Raw genomic sequence first — 22,649 nt, forward strand, 5'->3', positions numbered from 1 at the left:
TGCTTAACAAGGTATCTTTTAAAGAAGGAAATCTTTTTTAAAATATTGGGAGACCTATTTAAATGTACTTGGCTGTATAGATTGCTGTTGTTAACTTACTTTTTCATTCCATGCCCAAAGTCCTATTCCAAGAAATGCTATGCCCAGGAACTGCAAGAGAAAATGAGAAAGAGAGAGGGGAAAAAAAAGAAGTAAGATTAGTAAGTGTTTCAAGTGATTCCCCAAGTATATCCCCTATGAGCATCTTATAGTAAATCCAAACTAAGCTGAACCAAGACTGGCATATGTAAAACTTGAACCAACTGAAACACATTCCAATCGGCTCCCTAAAACAGGGGTCTGCAACCTTGACAACTTTAAGACTTGTGGACTTCAGCTCCCAGAATTCCTCAGCCAGTTTTGCTGGCTGAGGAATTCTGGGAGCTAAAGTCCACAAGTCTTAAAGTTGTCAAGGTTGCAGACCCCTGCCCTAAAAGACTAAAACTGCTTCAAAAACAGGTGGACCTTTACTCTTTAATTTCTCAGTGCTCACAACTGGAGGGTGGGAACAATTTTTAAAAAGCAACGTTCTGTTTTGAGTGTATAGGAAACACCTTACTAGAAATTAAGTTCATGGACACCACCCAAGAAAGATACAGGGCAGCTCCCCTTCCCTAAAACTGCTCTCAGCCGAGCAGCTTCTCTCCCAGAAACCACATTTGGGGTACCTGGCACTAACATATGGATGGGTGTTTACTGCAGACTCTTATCCTCCAGCAGAAACCAAATCCCGCATTACTGAGTGTTCAAAATCACTAAGTGGCTCCAAGTTAGAGCTTCAGAGACCAATCCTTCGGGGAAGAGTTTAAGTTCCACTTGTTGCTTTAAAGTGGAATTACAGTACTGGGAGATCTCCAAACTCCCCTCTAATTTACTTTTTCTCATTTTCAGTGCCTAAAAAGACTTTTGATAGAGTATGGAGCCAGCAAATTAAGATCACAGAAAACATTCATGGAATGTCAGATGATAAAAACAACAACAAAGTTGACGCACCTTCAGAAGCTGATGCTAGAAATGTTGCATTTGACTCAAAAAGAACATTTAGAAAAAAAAATCATATGGTTATCCTCCAGAACTGAGTCCCCTTTCTGCACTTGGAGAAACTTATACTGGCTTCCAGTTTCCTAATACTGTGATTGCAATAAAAAAAACTTAAATTTATATGAGACCTGAGCAAGTTATTTGTAATTATGGAAGCCATATTTTTAAGGGAAACTGTCAGGTTTTTTTCCAAAGGATACCGTATTTTAAAATATACTTCCTGAATATGTAGTATTGATTTAGTAACAGTACCATTGAATTGAAATAAACATTCAAGCTAATTTTTCCAAAAGTATTTAAAGCAAAGTGAAGTCAAAATCAGGATACTACTAGAAACCATTTGTTCAAATAATAATAGAACAGGAGCAGAAATAATAATTGTGTGAGATCCTTGGTGCTTTCTGAGCTTTGTTGTTTTCTTGCAAATGTTTCACTGTCCAGTCAGGTAACATCATCATTTCTCGGTGGTTCCCTGGTGGTTCTTTCCTCAGACAAATCAGCCATCAACAGGCACACAGAGGTAACAACATGTAGATATCATTCAAAAGAGACAACCATAAACCAAAAAGGAAACAAAAAGACCAAAACACCTCCTCACCAGCAATCAACACTTAGATTAACACCAAGATTAATACCAGAGCAACAATCAAGCGTAAACAATACCCTAACTGAAGAACTATCAACTCGTACAAATAAGCTATTCAAGGAACCACCTTGATGGTATATAAACAGAGAGCAAACACCACTCCTATTCTAGCATTTATGTTACCTAGTTGAGTAATGAAACATCTGCAAGAAAACAAGAGAGTACCAAGGACCCCACAGTTCAACCTTGAGCAACAAATATTCTGTTCCAATAACAATTGTAGCTATAGTAGTAAAGTATTCTTGTCCATAAAGAATTTTGTTGTACAAGCTGCCCCAGGACAGATCTTGACGGGTTGCTAACAATTTCTTTTCCTGAAGTCTTAGATTCCTCCACTTCTAACTATCTTTAGTGCAATACATACAAATTTGCTAGTGAGAAGCAGAAATTTTTCAAACAACTACTCTGAGCAACAGATACCCACTTCAGTTCTCCTGTTGGCCTAAACAGATTTATAAATTTGTTGTCAATAGTGGAACAAGCAAATCCTTACATTATACATTATTCTTATCTATACTCCAATACTCTGCACACCTATTACTGCTCTCTCCCAAAAGCAAAATAGTAGTGATGAAGCATTTCTTGTCACATATGTTAAATAATCACTGCAGTTGTTAAATTAATAACATGGTTGTTAAATGAATCTGGCTTCCCCATTAATTTTGCTTATCGGAAGGTCACAAAAGGCGATCACATAATCTGGGACACTGCAACTGTCATAAATACAAACCAACTGCCAAGTGTCCAAATTTTGATCACATGACCATCAGGATGCTGCAAGTGTAATAAGTGTGAAAAATGGTCATAGGACATTTTTTTGGGGTGCTGTTATAACTTCAAATGGTCACTAAACAAATAGTAATAAGTTAAGGACTATCTGTACTATACAACATGACTTTCCAGAGAGGCTGGGAAGTATGGCTTAGCAGCATCTAAGATTGTGTTTGACCAATCTTCCAAATATGTGAACTGAAGCCATAAAATTCTAGCAATACCATGCTTCCTGAAGAATTCTGGGAAGTGAAGTCCATGTATCTGGAGGGCACCTAGTTGGGGAAGAGAAATCTAAACAGTTACAAAACTGATCCTCCATAATGGAATCAAAGTATTTTCAGGATTAGCTTACCAAGACTGAGCATCAGTCAATAAGTCAAGAATGCCTACATGGAATTAGCAACCAAAGGAAAAATATATTGATTTTATGGAATATTTAAGGTATATATATTTTCTCAGGGGCTGTATAAAATCAATCCTTTCACTAATCATTAGGTATAGTCCAGCAATTGTGAGAAAACAGGTGGCTTTCTAAATCTTTTCTTTCAGATACCTTTCCTAATACTTTAATTGGTTTACCACAAGCTCAGTGTAGTTTAAATGAGTGAATTATTTTTGTTTCATTTTATATAATGTTTATAATTTTTCCCTTGAACTGCAAGGCATTCAAACCAGTCAGTCCTAGAGGAGATCAACCCTGACTGCTCTTTAGAAGGCCAGATCCTGAAGTTGAAACTCAAATACTTTGGCCACTTAATGAGAAGGAAGGATTCACTGGAGAAGAGCCTAATGCTGGGAAAGATTGAGGGCAATAGAAGGAGGGGACAACAGAGAATGAGGTGGCTGGATGGAGTCACTGAAGTAGTAAGCGTGAGCTTAAATGGACTCCAGAAGATGGTAGAGGACAGGAAGGCCTGGAGGAACCTTGTCCATGGGGTCACGATGGGTCAGACATGACTTTGCAACTAACAACAACAAATAACACCAGCTGCCTGCAATTAGTGCAGGTTCGCATCCCACCAGGCTCAAGGTTGACTCAGCCTTCCATCCTTCCAAGGCAGGTAAAATGAGGACCCAGATTGTTGGGGGCAATTAAGCTGACTTTGTAATAATGCCGCTTGGGGGGGGTGTGAAAGCCCTAATAAGCAGGCATATACATAGAATGAAGGCTACTACTAAGCTTGTAAGCCGCCCTGAGTCTTCGGAGAAGGGCGGGATATAAATGGAATTAAAATAAAAATAAAAAATAAAAAATAGTTTTTCAAACACATTTTTATGTCATCTTTCCTTATCCTTTTTTAAAAAAAAAATCAATGCCAATTTTGTATACCTTATGCCTTGATACAACATGCTTACAAGCAATTTCTATAGGCTTTTCTCTGTCTAATGGCATTTTTAGTGTAGGAATTCCAGTAAAAATTCAGAGGAACACAAAAACAGAGGGATATAGATGTTCCTCGCCATGCATTCATTCAAAACATGAACTAATGTCACTTCATTGGCAGTTGCTATTAAAGTGCAAGCCAAATAACTATGTTCTCTTCTGAGCTAGGATAATCTCAGGCACTTCAAAGTGTAGGTCTGCTTTTACCTAAGGTTTTTTTTAAAAAAAAATCAGTATAGTATTAGAGCCTTCAATATCTAGAGCAAAAGTATAAAAAAGGTAAAGGTAAAGGTTCCCCCGCACATGCATGCTAGTCATTTCCGACTCTAAGGGCCGGTGCTCATATCCGTTTCAAAGCCGAAGAGCCAGCGCTTGTCCAAGGACGTCTCCGTGGTCGTGGCCGGCATGACTAGACGCCAAAGGCGCACGGAACACTGTTACCTTCCCACCATAGTGGTCCCCATTTTTCTACTTGCATTTTTACATGCTTTCGAACTGCTAGGTTGGCAGAAGCTGGGACGAGTAACAGGCGCTCAGAGCAAAAGCATAGATTGTAGTAATTCAGAAGCCATCATAAATTCTAGTTCATCAACCAGAAAAGTAAAGGAAAACCATCTGAGAAATGTCATGAATTCAGGAAGATGGTTCTAGAATAACTATGATATAATAAAATGATTTTTTGGAACTGTCCATAGGGTTTTCAGGTTTTCAATTACTGTGGTGTTTTGGCGATCAAACCGGTCAGTCCTAGAGGAGATCAACCCTGACTGCTCTTTAGAAGGCCAGATCCTGAAGCTAAAACTCAAATACTTTGGCCACCTAATGAGAAGGAAGGACTCACTGGAGAAGAGCCTAATGCTGGGAAAGATTGAGGGCAAGAGAAGAAGGGGACGACAGAGAATGAGGTGGCTCGATGGAGTCACTGAAGCAGTAGGCGTGAGCCTAAATGGACTCCAGAAGATGGTAGAGGACAGGAAGGCCTGGAGGAACGTTGTCCATAGGGTCGCGATGGGTCGGACACGACTTCGCAACTAACAACAACAACAACAACAATAAAATGATGGGTTACTTTGAGGGTCCTGAAGTCCAGGTTGGTTTTGCTACAAATGCATAACAATGCTAGCCTCTAAAACTGTTTCAATTCAGACATCATTCTAAATTAAGTCTGTGTTTCCAAAGCTAGTCTCCCACTTAGTCACAAACCATATTTCATCAATAGATTCTGATAACATTTTCAATCAATTTACATTACACATGAACCAAGCTGATAGGTCTTTGCTTCAGTATTTTAATTTCCTTTTGAAGTATAAAAGATGGTCTACCCTAATGTAGATTCTCTGAATTTCAGTAAAAGATCTTAAGAATTACAGAGGACTCCAGACATTCAGTATAAATCATACATTAAGTAATGAGTCAGCTATTACATTCAATGCAAGCAGAAAGCCAATACTCTGAAGATGAGATAGTCATGATATTAACTTTCAGTTTTTCTCTATAATAATATTTTGGAATTAAGATTAGTCCTTTAATGTAGAGGCTGCATCCATTTGCCCAGAATCTACTCTGTTCTAAAAATATATATCCTTCCCTTTTGCAATGTACTGTAAGCTCAGTTTACAATCAATAGCATCTTCCAAGTACTGAAATAAGAGTGATAGTAAGAACGTAAGAGTACCAGAGTAAAACTAATTCAGATAACTGTTTGAAAATCTGTGAAAGCACTCTTAACTAGGCACCAAAAAGATGAAAGATTGTATATTACACTCACTGACCTGGTTCACACATCAAGCAATGGCATAAAATGGCCTTGTTTGATTTGACTTTATGTATTGTACAAACCCAGCCAGCTGTGGTTTACTCAGTGAACACAATTATGCTTAATGACTTAATAAAATGGCTTTGCATAGTTTTTAAATTCTGCAGCATTATGACCTCACCAACTGACAAGGATATTGTGTATTGTAGCTCAACAACATCAGGGAGTCCACAAAACCTGCTGACTTTGAAATGTTATTTCAGTCTGGCTAGGGCTCAGCACAGAAGGAACATATTGCCCCTTACCAGTAATTAATTTTAAGTACCTGGGCTGGATCCTTGCAAAACCACATATCAGCCTTCTCTCTGAAGATCTGACACAAATAGCAGACCTGCTCCATATGTGTATGTCACCAGTGTCCAGTACTGGACCCCTACAATATTGTACTGTATTGTGAGACCTCATCTCTGTGCAAACAACAATCCATTCTGGGCTTCCGCAACTTGTAGGTACATCAGACATTTGCCAAACTACTTCAACCCTGCAATGGTAAACACTTGGCCAAGCAAAGAAGAAGCGAGTTCCGGCAGTCCACGCTCCCCAAAACACTTGGTTTAGTCTATTATATGAACCTGTATCTATATTTACACACACACACACACACACAAACCCAACCCATCTGATTCTTGGTAAGTACAGCTCAGGATCCTCACCACATGGAAGTACCATTTACACTATTCAGTATCCTACAAATCCTTGAACTGCAAGGAACCAATAACGAGTGTGTTAAGAAATTTGTACTCCCCAAATAAAAATATTTGGTATTATGCAGTAGAAATACCAAGATCTAGAAAATACAAATGCACTCTTACTGCCAGTCTGCTAATTATTGGACCATGGGCAATTATTTCTTAGAAAATTGGCCACAGCACTCTACCATGAAAAAACACGCTATGCATGGCATCTCTTGAATTTATAGACATTTACAAGCTAGCTTGGTATCCAGTTCTTTGTCCTTGAACAACTGCCCGTGATAAGCCTCATTCTAGTGAATTAAGACACAGTAAGTATTTAGTTAACCCTTGCCTGAATTTATATCACCAAAGAACTTGCCTCAGGGACATTAGCTTCTGGATGCTAAATCTACTCCCTGATATCATTTTACAGACATTAAAATAAATAAATTTTGATTATTAGAAAAAAATATTCAAATGATTTTAATAGCAATGATTCTCACCTTGCTGGATAGCCCTTTTCAAAACCACAACATTACTGAATAACACAATTTGTTCCAGTTCTATGTAGCAAACTTTAATGTAAGGAAACACACAGAGCATGATTTCTAAAATTCTTTCCTACCCCTTTAACGTCAGTGGTCATATGTTGTGTTCATGTTGTGCATAGGGCATAGGCTATGCTCTGGATCACATTGATCCATTTGGCTTAGTTGGTAGAGTTGGTATCATTCTAAGACACATCCCATCTTCTTCTTCCATAGAGAAAAAAAGATCCAGAGAATTTTTCCTATGTGGTAGAAAAAGCACTCCAATAAATGTCAACAACAGAAGATCCAAGCAATCATTTTATTAAGGCAAGTTAACACTGAATCACTGGTATCCTGCACCCAAATGATCCAAGATCAAACATCCCTACAGGGATTTTATATAAAATGTTGATCAAAGGCAATTGAAGCAGATATGGAGCTAATTACCTCTCCTCCCAATTCCAGAAAAAACTACTTTAAAACTGGTGTAAACTGTATGATAAGGGAAAGAAACAAAGGCATTCTACAAAGGCTGAAGAGACACAATAATCTTCTTTGAAATGCAAAATGGTAACTTTGAAATACAGGAGGTGCCAGTGCTGTAATTATTTTATCACAGTGACCCTGAATTAACTGCAAGAAGAAAGAAGATAAAGAAACAACCTCTACACGTCTTTTGAGTCTGGTATTTCTCACAAAGGATATAAATACTTTGAAGAATGCAAACAAATAATAAGACAACTACAAAGCCTTAGAAAATAAAATTTACTCAGAATAATTTGTGGAAAGCTTATGCTATTGCTAAAGCATACAACATTCATATAATTCATATAATAGTTAAGTTCTTCAAATCCTTGACCTGATCAATCCACATATATCAAATTTGTTCCTGTTCTGTTCAGGTTTTAGAAAACTGTTGTGCTGATAAGAGTCTCTCCGCCTAGCCCACACGCACACAAACACCTCTTTTCATAATTTCTTTGCACTATTTCAACATCACATGCCCGACCACATCCCAAAATCACAAATCAGCTTTGTTTTATTTTGGACTGATGCGGCCAGAGGGAAAATTGTATATGAATGCAGGGAAGGGGTGTTTCAAACCATAAAACCTCAGAAGGTGGCAGCACCTCCTCCTACCAATTATCTGTATGACTTTATTTCCAGCTTCAGTGCCAAAATCAGAGTCAGGTAATTTCATGTGTGATTTCTGGGTTCCTCTTGATTATCATTTGGTATATAGTGACTACAAGAAGAGAGGAACTGAAACACCAACTTCAAGACCCAAGACCTAAAGTCTCACATTTGTATTTAAACTCCTGAAGGCTGGTATAACAATATATACCAAGAGCCTTGGTGGAGCAGTGGGCTAATGCCTCCTTAAGTAACACCAGCTGCCTGCAATTAGTGCAGGTTCGCATCCCACCAGGCTCAAGGTTGACTCAGCCTTCCATCCTTCCGAGGTAGGTAAAATGAGGACCCAGATTGTTGGGGGCAATTAAGCTGACTTTGTAATAATGCCGCTTGGGGTGTGTGTGAAAGCCCTAATAAGCAGGCATATACATAGAATGAAGGCTACTGCTAAGCTTGTAAGCCGCCCTGAGTCTTCGGAGAAGGGCGGGATATAAATGGAATTAAAATAAATAAATAAATAAATAAATAACAGACCACTGCCATTCATACTTTAAAATATAAAGATGACATTCTAAAATTGCTTTGAAAACTCTGTGAACCACTCAACATCTTATACTTTGTTACTTAGTCAGATGCACTTACCCTGAGACAGATATATCCTCCATGGTTGGGTGGAGGAGAAAGCAAGAGAAAACGAGTAAGTTCAGCGATAAGTGAAGCAGAGAGGCTTGTGGCGTCAGACTAATTCAGTTATCCCTCTGGGAACTGATTAAAAATATGTGTAATCAATTAAGCTTTCTTCCTTCCTATTGATCTATAGATTAAAGACAAGTGAATTATTTAAAAAAGCAATAAAATTTGACCACACACACACACACACACACACACACACACACACACACACACACGAATACTTAACTGCATGTAATAAACTTGCATGTAATTTTTAGGAATGCCAGAAGAGAATGCAAAACGGATGGGCACTAGACTAGTGCACTGTGATAGCCATTAGATCTAGCAAACATAGCTTGCAATAAAGAGGATAGTTTAGTTTGTCAAGAGACCCCATGAATATTTTTAAAGTATCAAAGGAATGTCTGAAGAGCACAACCATTAGGAGGCTGGCCAGAACAAGGTCTGCTAAGCCAGGAACCCCTTCCAAAAGGATATCAGAAATTCCTTTCCTTATCTGATCTTTCAACAGGGAGGGAGGGAGGGAGGGAGGGAGGAAGGAAGGAAGGAAGGAAGGGAGGGAGGGAGGAAGGAAGGAAGGAATCTTTCATTTACTTTACATCACATACCATAAAAAGAATGCAACTGCCCAAAATGTATTTCTCCCAAGTTTCAGTAGGTTATCCTAGAGCAGGGGTCCCTAACCTGTGGGATGACCATCCCCTCACTTGTGCTAGTGCCACGGCTGCAGGGCAGAAAACCAGGACACACCACAGGGCACAAAAATGGGCTACCGCCGCGCCTTGAGGCATAAAACAGACCACCGTCACGCCACAGGACACAAAAATGGTCACTGCCACACCATGGGGCACAAAAATGGGTCGCCGCCACGCTGCAAGGTGCAAAATGGTCACTGCACCACAGGGCACAGAAACAAGGCACTGCGCCACGCAAGAACGGGGCAGGGCTAGTGAGTATCACGCAGGCACTTGCCCTGCCCTGTTTTTAGCGTGCAAGTGCTCGCGGCCCCATGTGCGCATGCATGCACACATGTAAAATGCTTCCCCTTCCCTTTTCCTCCAGTCCGCCAACTCACAAAGGTTGGTGACCTCCGTCCTAGAGGACTCTGGAAGCTAAAGAAATGGAGCTGGGATTCCACTGCCACCTTTAAAAAAAGGGTAGAACAGTTCATATCGAAATTAGTTTTTAGGGACAATTCATACATCCAAGCACTCAAATGGAGGGATTTAAAATATCGCACAAGAACCTTAAAGAACAGATGGTTCACAGTGACAACACATAAGCAAACTAATGTACACATCAAGTAGTAATTGATGTGACCAAAGAAAACAGCTGAAAAGGTGAAATGACCTATAGAAAGTATACAAGACCAGACTGGGGATAAGCAGTTGGCTGAGCAATTGGCTTCTGACATTAATATGGATAACAACAGGGAACTGACTTGATGAGGTGGGTCAACAGCACGTTTTGGCCTTTGCAACAGCTTTTTGGGATTAGGGCCAGAATAACTAGCACTTACCTCATGTTTTGTACAAGAGCATCAACAGCAAAAACTAGCTAATGAGGGGGAAAGTTACAGGAGAAAAAATGAAAGGGCATCTATTTATCATACTTGTGATTTGAAGAAACATCTTTTATTCCAGTTGGGTTAGCAACTTTGCACATGCTCAAAATGGCAAAACAAAGCGAAGGATAATACTGCATATTGTCCTTTAAGATGAGGGGTGGAAGGAAAGAGAAACAAAAATGCCATGTCTACTGTTTGGGGGGGAAGAGGGATCCTGCCTTTCATTCACAAGCTAGCCTAATAAATGCAGCATTCCTTCCTCCCATTTTCTCCAGCAATAATGCACTAATCAAGAATCTTAATCAAGAATCTTAGACTGGTCTGAGAGAGGGTCATTAGCCCCACGTCACTGAGGACCTCCATGTCTCAGGATAGTCCTGAACCTGGGTCTCGTCATTTCTTGTCCAATAATTGAACCACAATGCCACACCAATAGCTACAAACTTTGGTGTATTGAACTAGAAATCCTACATATTCATATTTTCTATCAAGTTGGCTACAAATTCCGTTAACTGCAGTCCTATCACATATAGTCAGAATTAGGTTGGAGAAAAATGCCATTGAGGGTTCAGCCCATGCCAGTGTCTCTATTCCACTTTAAACTTCCCTTTAATCAGTTTTATCCAGAAAAACATTTAAAGTTAGAAGGGTAAGATCATGGTCCTCCTGATTCTCAATTGGTCACAATGTGTTGTGATTCAGCATCAGCCTGTGGTTTCGGCAGCTGAATCGGACAATTCTGAGGAGGAGGAGGGGTTTGGAGAGCCTTTGGTTGCAGATGCATCGCAGAGCTCTCAGCCAGGCCCCTCCCATCTTGTTCCTCCTCAGACCTAGCTGTGTGAGCCTGAAAGATTAGACGAAAACGATCCACAGCTGGCTTTGTTCAAGGACGCTCGAAGCAGGAGGCAGACAAGCAGGAGTGAACAAAGGAGGGCAATGAGGCACCTCGGGAGGAGGCAAAGAGAAGCCACGCCCTGAGACTGTTGTTTAAAAGGGGAATGTGTGGGAGGTGCTGGTTGCTGAAGGCAACCGTTTGAAAAGCTTCTGATATAGTCTCAGTCTGTATTTGTTTTACTCTGTTTTGAACTGTTTTGTTTAGTTTTTGCAAATAAATTTGGTTGGCTTAATTCCAGCCTATTGAATATAACAAAGGGGTTGTCCCTGACATTTCTGCAGGGCCGGTTGTAGGCTGGAACAGAACACAATGGCTTGGGCAGCAAGTATGAAATCCAAAAGGTTTTCCTTGAAATCACTAAACAATTACAGTTAAACTGAACTAAAAGTTATTTACAAATATATCATGATTTCCAATCCAGTTCAGCCTTAGCCAGAAAAGGTATCGTACATATTTTAAGCAGCCTCAGAAATAAGTACTGGTTTCAGTAATATTCTTAATGCCATCCATACCATTTTTTTTCAGCAAAAATCCTTCTCTCGGGATACTCCTTGATAATTAGCTAGGAATCCTTCAGACAGCACTTGTTTTGTGAGAACAAGTAATGATTGCTTTGAAATAGTCAATATGCAGTATGGGCTCCCTTGTCCACAAGCCCACTAGCAAGCTGTTATCACAAGTCTGAATGCAGTACTCACACAATATACTATACAAGAGGTACAAAGATGGAACATGAAGAAAAAAAATAAGATCAATTCTTGATCCAGGCAGTTTCTTTCTGGTTACTACTTTGTACTGCAAGTTGATTTATTACTGACTTCCATAACCTGGTACCCTTCAGATATGTCACAATGCCCAGAATTTTATTATCATCATCATCATCATCATCATTATTATTATTATTATTATTATTATTATTATTATTATTATTATTATTATTATTATTATTATTAATTATTATTATTATTATTTTGGAAGGGACCTTGGAGGTCATCTAGTCCAACCCCCTGCTCAGGCAGGAAACCTTATACCATTTCAGGCAAATGGCTGTCCAGTCTCTTCTTAAAAACCTCCAGTGTTGGAGCATTCACCACCTCTGGAGGCAGGTTGTTCCACTGGTTAGTTGTTCTAATTATCAGGAAGTTTCTCCTTAGTTCTAGGTTGCTTCTCTCCTTGACTAGTTTCCATCCGTTGCTTCTTGTCCTGGTTTCAGGTGCTTTGGAGAATAGCTTGACTCCCTCTTCTTTGTGGTAGCCCCTGAGATATTGGAACACTGCTATCATGTCACCCCTCACCCTTCTCTTCATTAAACTACACATGCCCAATTCCAGCAACCGTTCCCTATATGTTTTAGCCTCCAGCCCTCTAATCATCTTTGTTGCTCTTCTCTGTACTCTTTCTAGAGTCTCGACATCTTTTTTACATCGTGGTGACCAAAACTGGATGCAGTATTCCAGGTGCCGCCTTACCAAAGGATTGTAAAATGGTATTAGTACTTCACTTGATCTTGATTCTATACCTCTGTTAATGCAGTCTAGCACTGTGTTGGCTTTTTTGGCAGCTGCAGCACACTGCTGGCTCATATTGAAGTGATTGTCTACTAAGACTCCGAGATCCCTCTCACAGTTACTACTATTGAGCAAGGTATTGAGCAATTTTGAATAGACAAGCTTCCCTTACACAATAACAGCAACAAAGAGTCTATTTGCCCAATCACAATAATTGTTTATGGAAACTATCACAGAAAGAATAAAAAGGGAGAACAATTGCACAAGTGCTCAAATAGTTGCATGCGTGACAAAGAGCTCATCCAAACGTCCCACAAACAACAGCACAAAAATCTACATTAATTCTTCTTAGAGAACATGTCTTCATGAAGTCTTCTCCAACCTGTTATAGGGGCAGCCTAAATTCATCCATACTTCTTCAATTTTAAAGAAATATTTCCATCTTCTTTTGATATATGTCTCAGTATCATTGATCTATGATGTCCTGTTTTTACTATTAGTGATGGCAGAGCCGAGAGCTGATATCTGTTGAGCACCTATTGAGGGGTTCAGACAACTTAAGTCATTTCCCCTTCCCTCTGATTACTGACCTCCAAGGCCATTTCAGCTTTAAAAAAGTGGAATCTGGTTTGCAAGGAGCCATCTGTCCATCTAATGCTTGATTTGGTCTTTGCAAACTACAGCCCAGATATAATTTGGGCCCTTTATATGCACTGGTATGCTGGTTCTCTGGAACAGCATTACACCTATTATTAAATATGCATTCAGTGGTGGGTAAAAAACAACAACCCCTGAGCTGCCACAGTGATATAAAGTGAGAAAAATATGTATTCTGGATTGTGCACAAAGACTTTCTGCTGCTTCTGCCAGCAATGGGTGCTGTTGCTGTTGCTTTCAATTGCTTTAATACTTTGGGAGAGAGGCTATGCCATTTTGCCTACTGTAATTCCCTTCTCTGCCTCCACAGGTAAGTCCAGCTGCTGCTGCTGATGGACACTGGATCATAAACATGTCAGCAGATTAAACCAATTAAATTGAGATTTATTGACTTATGTATATTTCATTGAGATTGCAATCCCACTTCATTTTCAAAGCTTTCAGCTGGCATTGTAAGTTTATGTCTGTGAATGAAAGACTAATCCTGGAAATCGTTTTTCAGCCTTGAACAGATGAGGCTGAAAAGGAGGAACCAAAAAACCCAAGAAAGAAACTGTCTTCAGACTTGCTAAAAATTCTGCATGACTGCACTGGTGAAGACTGCAGACCTTCATCCTTTTCCGCCTGAAGAACTGAGAAAAGCGCCCGACCTGCGCTCCTTCCGTCGCGATCTAAAGACGTATCTCTTCGAACAAGCTGGCCTGGCCTGATGGGATGGGGTTGGGTTTTTATTACTTTTAATGTGTTTTAACCTATTGTGGGCATTTTGTTTAATCTCTTTTAATTTTTGTATTTTGTCTTTTAACTTGTACTGCCCTGTTCACCGCCCTGAGTCCTTCGGGAGAAGGGCGGTATAAAAATAAAATAAAATAAAATAAAATAAAATAAAATAAAATAAAATAAAATAAAATAAAATAAAATAAAATAATAAAATAAAATAAAATAAAATAAAATAAAATAAAATAAAATAAAATAAAATAAAATAAAATAATAAAATAAAATAAATAAATAAATAATAAAATGATCTGATCTTATAACACAATTTGCAAGGGAGGCTACGGAAGTCAGGGGTCACCAACCCCCGGTCCGTGGACCGGCATCAGTCCACAACATGCCAGAAATCAGGTCACACAAACAAACAAAGCCCCATTCTCAGGATGCAAGTAGCATGCAAAACCATGCTCCCTCCGGTCCGTGGAAAAACCTCTCTCCATGGAACTGGTCCCTGGTGCCCCAAAGGTTGAGGGCCGCTGACGTAAGTCATATATGCTTACTTACATATGTGCATATACCAGCCACATATAGATCAGACAACTTTATTCTATCACAGCTACAAGTTTTGCCTTACAAATAAAAGATCTTCCATTGCACTGGTGCAAAACAGTGCATTAAGAGAAACAACCATACATTCATTCGAGTTTAAAGTTCCAAAGTTTTGTTATTATGTATGAAATGGGAAGGGAAAAAACTGAGAAATAGAAACTAAGCCTAAACTAAACTAAGAAGTCTCTAACAGCAAGGCAACAGAAGACTCCTAGCGCCCTGATGATCCTTTTTGCCTTTCTTAAAACCTAGACCAGCTTCCTTTTTATTATAGTCTGATGCTCAGAACTGGATCCAAAAGCAGAGGTAAGACCTAATTAGAAGAGATCATAAAGGAATGATTACTTCCTCGAGTCTTAAGGCAAGAAACTCTGTCCAGAAAGTGTTCTAGAGCAGACATATCAAACACAAGGCCCGGGGGCCGGATCCGGCCCGCAAAGTGATTTCATGCGGCCCGCAAATCCATCCTGGAAACAGTGAGGGAACGGCCCCCACTGCCTTGGCCCTGGCCCAGAGACCCTCCTCCTGCCAGAGACCCCCAGATCTGTCCCACTCCTGCCCAGGCCCCCATAGGCACCCTTGATGCGAACGATGTAGAGCTGACCACGCCCACCCAGCAGGCCATACGCACTCTAGCCACGCCCACCCAGTAGGCCACGCCCACCCAGGCCACACCCACCCGGCCCCCTGAGGGCAACCGCAATGCTGATGCGGCCCTCAATGAAATTGAGTTTGACACCCCTGTTCTAGAGCATAAGAAGGTGTTGTGGAAGTGGAATGGGGGAATTCTAAAACTGTGATGCCATCCTGGAAAAAGCTCCTTGGCAAATAATCAGGAAAGAAAGGAGAAAGGGAGAAAGAAAATAGAGAAGAGGGAAGAGAGAGAAGGAAGGTGGATACAGTGAAAGGGGAAATGGACGAACAGCACCCAAACTTACGTGTATGTATTTATGTATGGCGATATATAATACCTACAGCATTACTGATATAACAAATGTTAAATACTTGAAAAAATGTTTATATTTCATTGTTTTTTTTCTTCTTTTTTATTGAAAAGTTTTATAAAAATTACAATATTATCCCCCCCAACCCACCCTTGACCCCCCTCCCCCCCACTTCCCAGAGTTGATTACAGGGTTACAAATATATAATAATCATAATCTAGCTAACATTAACCAACTATATAAATAACCAAATACATAATAACTCCCTATAACATAAATACAAGCAAACAAAAATATCCAAATTATTAAACAATACTAATACTAAATATAACAATAACAATCTAAAATTTACTCATAAGCTAAATGAAACTTTTTAGTCCCATATTTATATTTCATTGTTTGGTGTGTGGTATATTAAAGGAGCTGTGAAAAAAAAAATAAGAGCATAAGAAGGTGTTGTGGAAGTGGAATGGGGGAATTCTAAAATTGTGATGCCATTCTGGAGAAAGCTCCTTGGCAAATAATCAGGCAGGATGCTGACAAGGGCATTCCTAGGTAAGGTGTAGGTCATTTCTACAACAGTACTCCCAAAACACTAACAGGAAAAAGCAGCTACAGGGGGCATTTGCCAAAACTGAATCAGAAAGTGCAGGAAGGGTGAAAATTTTTATTTTCCAGCTTGCCAAATTAAACCGGTTGTTTACAGAAGAACAATATCAAAGATGTAACAACCAATAGAAAAGGCAAGCATTTTTAGAATACGATTGACCAGCTTGCCAAATAGGATTCTATCCTTCCAGTCTCAATACTGAGGAAGAGCTTGTTGGAGATTCCACCCATTCATGAAGTCAAGGGGACCTGCACTAGGAAACAGGCCTTCTGACTACACATAGTACTCAATTTAGGACTGTAATTGAGTTCAGAATTATACTTCAAGTTGTGCCAGTTGTTAAACAGGTCACCATGTGACTGTGACTGATTTTATGACCTTTTCTGATCATAAGTAGTCCTGAGGACATCTGTTGCAACTTCAGTGATTAAGCGACTGGTCATAAGTTGAGCTCCCACATTGATCTCATTTAGGAAGGGCCTTAAAAACACTCTGTTTCAAAAGCTCTCTCCATCCCAGGATGAGAAGGAATTCTTATGTATTATTTATAATAATGTTTGATTGATTACTGTATTATTTTTAACAGTTGAGATATTCTGTTTCTTGCTGTGCTCTTATAAGCTGCCTAGGATTTAGTAAACTGAAATGGTTTTTAAACACTGTGAAATAGATAAAAATAAACCTGCTGTGCTTTCCTGTTATGTGAACTATCTAAATCACAGTTAACACATCTACAGCGATAGCTTTTGATGCAATATATAGACTGGGATAGAAAGATAACTTCACACATTGTGCTGAACCAAGAGGTTTTCACTGAAAAAGGCAAAATGCTCAGAAATGGACGAGTTATATGAGGGCAATTCAGAAATAAACCACCGTTTGACCTTGTGTGAGAAATAGGTGGGGATAGCTTCACCCATCCTATGGCTCTGTGCACAGTAGTTCAGTAGGCAGTTAGGAGTGGAAGAAGGTTGTGTTGTAGTTGACTCGTCTGCTAGATCAATTGAAAATGAACCTTGCCATAGAAAATCCCGCCGAATGTAAAATGCCTGCAACAGTATTCTGGGATGCCAAAGGAGTACTGCTAGTGAAGTCCATGGAGCATGGTTCAATTCAGAAGTCTACTGTGAAACGTTACAAAAACTCAGATGAGCCATCCATAACAAGCTTCGGGGCATGCTGACGTCCAGTGTGGGGTTGGTTCACAATAATGCTCATCTGCACACAGCTAGACGCACCCAAGAACTTTTGAAGCAGTTCCATTGGGATGTTTTTGTTCACTCCTCTATAGCCCAGATTTGGTGCAGAGCATCTATCACCTCTTCAGGCACATGAAACAGTGGCTTTCATGACACTGCTTCGACGACGACAACACCCTTCACAATGCTATTACAGGGTGGCTTCATTCCCAAGCGGGAGATTTTTTTCCAGAAGGAATAATAATAATAACAACAATAATAATAATAATAAAGATTATGTAGTCCAACCCCCTGCTCAGAGAGGAAACCCGATACCAGGGGCGTCAAACTGACGGCCCACGGGCCGGATGCATCATCCCAAAACCCCGCCGACCCCATTGCCATCAATGGAGAAAAAGCTCCAATACGTTGCACATCACATGATGTCGCGAGTTTGACATGTCTGCCCTATACCATTTCAGACAAATGGCTGTCCAATCTCTTCTTAAAAACTTCTAGTGTTGGAGCATTCACCACTTCTGGAGGCAGGTTGTTCCACTGATTAATTGTTCCAACTGTCAGGAAGTTTCTCCTTAGTTCTAGGTTGCTTCTCTCCTTGATTAGTTTCCATCCATTGCTTCTTGTCCTGCCTTCAGGCGCTTTCGAGAATAGCTTGACTCCCTCTTCTTTGTGGCAGCCCCTGAGATATTGGAGCACTGCTATCATGTCCCCCCTCATCCTTCTCTTCATTAGACCATACCCAATTAAAGTTCTGTATCTGCAAGTGTCTGTCATTGATAACCAAACAGGGGTTTATTTTTGAATTGCCCTCATAGCAAAATGAAATAAACTACATCATGGTTAAAGTTAAGGCTCTATATTTGGGCTGCAAGAATGTACATGCCTACCAGATTGCAGTAAAAAGATATAAAACTAAAACCCAGTCATGAAAGACAAGAATCAATAATTTCATGTGATGATCAATGGCATGCATTTGAAAGAGATAACATCAAAATACATAGAAGACAAATATATAAAATTTAGTGTGCTCCAAATGTGTTTGGCCAGCAACTGGCACAATCTCCAAGTGCCAAGGTCTTTGGATATGTTGTCTGAAAAATTCTGGGAGTTGCAATTCCAAAACATCTGGACACCACGTTAGGAAAACTTTTCATAAGGCTCATATTTATGACAGTTGCAATATCTGGGGGTCAAATGATCACCTTTTGCGACAAGCAATGTCAATGGGGAAGCCAGATTCACTTAAAAATCATGTTACTAATTTAACTATAATGATTCACTTAACAACTGTGACAAGAAAGATTGTAAAATGGGGCAAAACTCACTTAACAACTGTCTCGCTTAGCCACAGAAATTTTGCGCTCAATTGTGGTTGTAAGTCCAGGACTACCAGTATCTCTTTGTAAACCATAAATACGTATCTCCCCACTTGTAATTTCATTTATCATTTTCTTTTCTATTTCTCGTCACAGTTTATAAGGCAACTTTTTCCTTGTGTTTTTCACAAATTCAAATTTTCTTTGCTTTGCATGATTTAATTTTATTTACATTTCTTTTACTGTTAACATAGATTGTTGCTATAAAATTTTAATGTGTTGGGAGATAACTTGTAAGAACAGGGTTAAAAGTCTCATTTTACTACAGCTTTGTTTACAGGTACAGGTTCTTCTGCAAATTGAACAATATGTCCATTGTCATCCATTTTCAAATGAAAACATGGCTAGCAAAATATGTATTTTAATGAAGTATTTATAGCGCATTTAATTCCTATGTCACCTTCAATAGGTCAAATTGAATCACTTGAAGAGCTAATTAACAAGGGAGTTTGTTAGTTTCTTTTGTCAGTGAAAATTGAAAAATGGTTTTCAAAAAGCGCTATAATTTTAGAATATATCTTGGAACAGATTGTCTTAGAATGGATATCATCTCTACAAGCAATCATCTGCTTTCCAGCATATGGGAATAAAGAAAAGAATTACATTTATAGGAAGTAGAATATTTTTAATGTCATCATTTCATGGCACAGAATTTGTTCTTTTGTAAAATAAGTGTAACATATGTAATCTTCTGTATGAAAGGCATTCTTGTGCCCCAAAAGATACACCACGGGAATGACTGCACATTTCTGCCTAGAGGAAAATGCAGCAATATCATCCAGAAATGGCAAGTGTAACAAATCATTCCTGAAGAACAATGGCCTGCAGTAGATAGTCCAGGAGTTAAACATTCCATCCTCATAAATTAATTTGTCATGTCCTCCATCCTTTTCTCATGCTTATAATGCATAGTTTTGCCTTCCTTTCCCTTGGGACTCAAAGCCTTCTTTTTACCAAGTGTAAGATCTGTATAGAAAGAAAAGAAATGCCCATTCTGATGGCCTCTAAATTCACTCCACAGTGAGATCATGGGTAGGTTGGGTGGCTTGACTTAGCACAATTTAAAAAATTGGTTTCGCAATCCTTTATGTGTGCATGCATACACTGGTCAGGAGGCTAAGAATTAATGGAGCTGTAGCTGAAAACGTCAGGCGGATGGAAGGTACCAAGCTGTCTTTAATGGCACAGGTTTAAGAAGATACCATGGTTGCTCTTGATTTCACCATTTGCAATGGCAATCCTATCTCACTGCATGAGGAAGCCAGTGTGACAAGCCAACATATTCATCTTAAAACAATCCAAGCACTTTGTCTTTTATCAGAGCAACACAATGGTCCTGTTGTGCAAAGGCAGGCAACTGTATGTTCAACTGCTGCTGAATGAATTTTCATGGTGTGTAAATCACATTTCCCCACCTGCCACTTGGAGACTTTTTTCTCACGAACCTTGTCCTCTCTTCACAATGGCACAAACCAAAACATAGAACATTTTGGAAATAACCGAATATGATACAAGGCAAAAGCCTACTTCTCGTTATAATTTATAGTTACCGTTTCCAATATATTTTCCCAGTGTAAGAATGAAATACAGAATGAAATACAGAGATAATTACAAAGGGTTTGGATTTAAGATATATTTCAAGCATACAGATTTCCATCTTAATTGGATAAAAGCCACAATGATCGCTTGAGATTTTCACATGTAAGCCAACCTCCCATGAAATTGTTAAAACTGGTCTTTTTTGTACTTTTTCCCTCCTTACAATCATTTGCGCACAATGTTTCACATCGTATGGAAGAGTGTCTAAATCCTTCTCTATCTTGATTTAACAAAGGTGATTTCATAAGACAAAAATGCATGTGGAAAGTCATTTAGGTACCAGATGGGAAAGCTGAAGCATCAATCCATGCCAAACATTTGTTACTTGATATATGCCAAATCAAGGTCCAAAACATAATAATACAACAGCTTCCAAAAGTTTGTTTTATCCTAGTACAACAATCCTGGAAAAATTGGGAGGGCTAAATGACTAAGCAGCTGTCCTGCAAAAAAAGAACAAGACATGCAACTGAAACCGGCTCCAAGATACACCTAACAAAACAGAATCTGTTCTTATACCAGACCACTGTATTGGTCTCTTCTCAATCAGTTTTATTTACTTTGTGGACGCTGTTACTCTGATTCAAGCTCCAGGTACAAAAGGCTGCATTTTAGACTGTGATAGTAGGGCAAGATCTTGGGGAAGATTGTTCCAGTCTATTCCAAAGTTACTGTACTTTATTAGATAAACAATTTTCAAACTTTTTGTACCTTGTATCAGTCTTGCAGGAGCTGCAGATATAAATATAACCAGTAAAAATGAAGACAAGGCAACAGAACCAAGAAGTCCCAAAAGTCAAGTTCACACTTAACATTGAAGCTTACCTCGGGCAAGTCTGGCCACTTCCTGGATCAGGGGGCTTTCAAACCTGGCAACTTTAAGACTTGTGGATTTCAACTTCCAGAATTCCTCAGCCAGCCAGAGCTTAAAGTTGCCAGGTTTGAAGAGCTCTGATGTAAGTCATCAAGAGTCACCGCGGACTGCTGCAGAATACAAATGGAATAAGTAAAAAATAAATAATGTTACCTGCAAGACTGTTTCCATGTTTCACATATCCATGTAATGCAGACAGTTCTTGCATGACCACTACAGAGCACATGAATAATGTTAACCACAGTCTGTGAAGTAAACTGGGAAACTGAAAACTACAAGAATAAATATATTTATATAAGTGAGTAATTCTCTCTTTATAGGGTCATTTCAAAACCCCAAACACTTTTATATGCAGACTGGGGGAATGAAAATTACAGTCTTGTGCCACAAATTCCTGGTATTGTACCTTTGAATAATGGAAGGTCATCTTGTTGGGAAAGGCTGCAACTTTCTTATGGTCTTCTTCATGGTATAATAAAGCTCTATTCAGGATCTACAGTATTTATTTATCAAAGGTATATGGTTGCCCTTCTCTTTCAAAGTGACCTTGAAAGGTGTACGACAGGGGTGTCAAACTGCCCGTCTGCGGGCCAGATGCTTCATCCGGAAGCTGCGCCCACCCCATTGCCGGCAATGGCAAAACCGTCCCAATATGTTGCACATCACGTGATGTTGCGAGTTTGACACGTCTGGTGTACGATAAAACAACAATGGAAATGTTCTACAAAAACCACTTAAAACACTTAAAATACCTGCTAGGTAGATATTTTTATCCAAATCTTAATTAAAAACAAGGTAATGGGAGGGAATGCATCAGAATTATTACATGTGATATGGCTAGCACCTGGGGTCCCTGTGCCATTCCCATGTTGAAAAAAACATGTTTTGAAGCAGTGGTCCCCAACCTTACCGGCTTTGCGGACCAGCAGTGGTGACGGCGGCAGTGCGGGGGGGGGGGGGGAAGGAGAGGGAACGGTTCCGTATGAGCAGCATGCTCACGCAGCTCCATTTGCACAAGCAGTGGGCATGCATGCATTCCGCTCACACAAATGAAGCTTTGCGCACGCACACAGGCTTGTCCGACACTTGGGTGGCCCGGGCCCCCAGAAACCCGGGCCCCAGTTGGGGGATCCATTTTGAAAGATTCCAGGTTGGAGGATGATGTTTGAAAGGGCAGGTGCCACTGCAGGTAATGCTCACCTCCAGGTCCCTCATATAATGTGGTCCCAGGCCATCTATTGCCTAAGTTGGCACCAGAAAGATCATGCTCAGGTACACAGGCTATTAACAGAATATCCAATGTCCTGCTTTAGTTTTGGTGTGAATAATATAATTCCAGATAGCTGTAGGGAAAGATTCACATGAT

The 22,649-nt window shown here is 39.6% G+C and overlaps 1 protein-coding gene across 3 annotated transcripts in view; it reads right to left on the bottom strand.

The window, feature by feature from the left end:
- TSPAN5 (tetraspanin 5) overlaps positions 1-22,649 on the bottom strand; it is a 69,376-nt gene that overhangs the window by 12,007 nt on the left and 34,720 nt on the right. For 2 of the 3 annotated variants that reach the window (XM_081332226.1, XM_081332227.1), the window contains exon 2: positions 100-150. In XM_081332226.1, the coding sequence (XP_081188352.1) occupies positions 100-150 (51 nt within the window). Of the gene's footprint in view, positions 1-99; positions 151-6,999; positions 7,165-22,649 lie in introns of all 3 variants that reach the window. The other variant, XM_081332228.1, reaches the window with a different exon arrangement.

The sequence above is a fragment of the Vipera berus genome, assembly GCF_964194415.1.
Source record: "Vipera berus genome assembly, chromosome: 7".
NCBI classification, from domain to species: Eukaryota; Metazoa; Chordata; class Lepidosauria; order Squamata; family Viperidae; genus Vipera; species Vipera berus.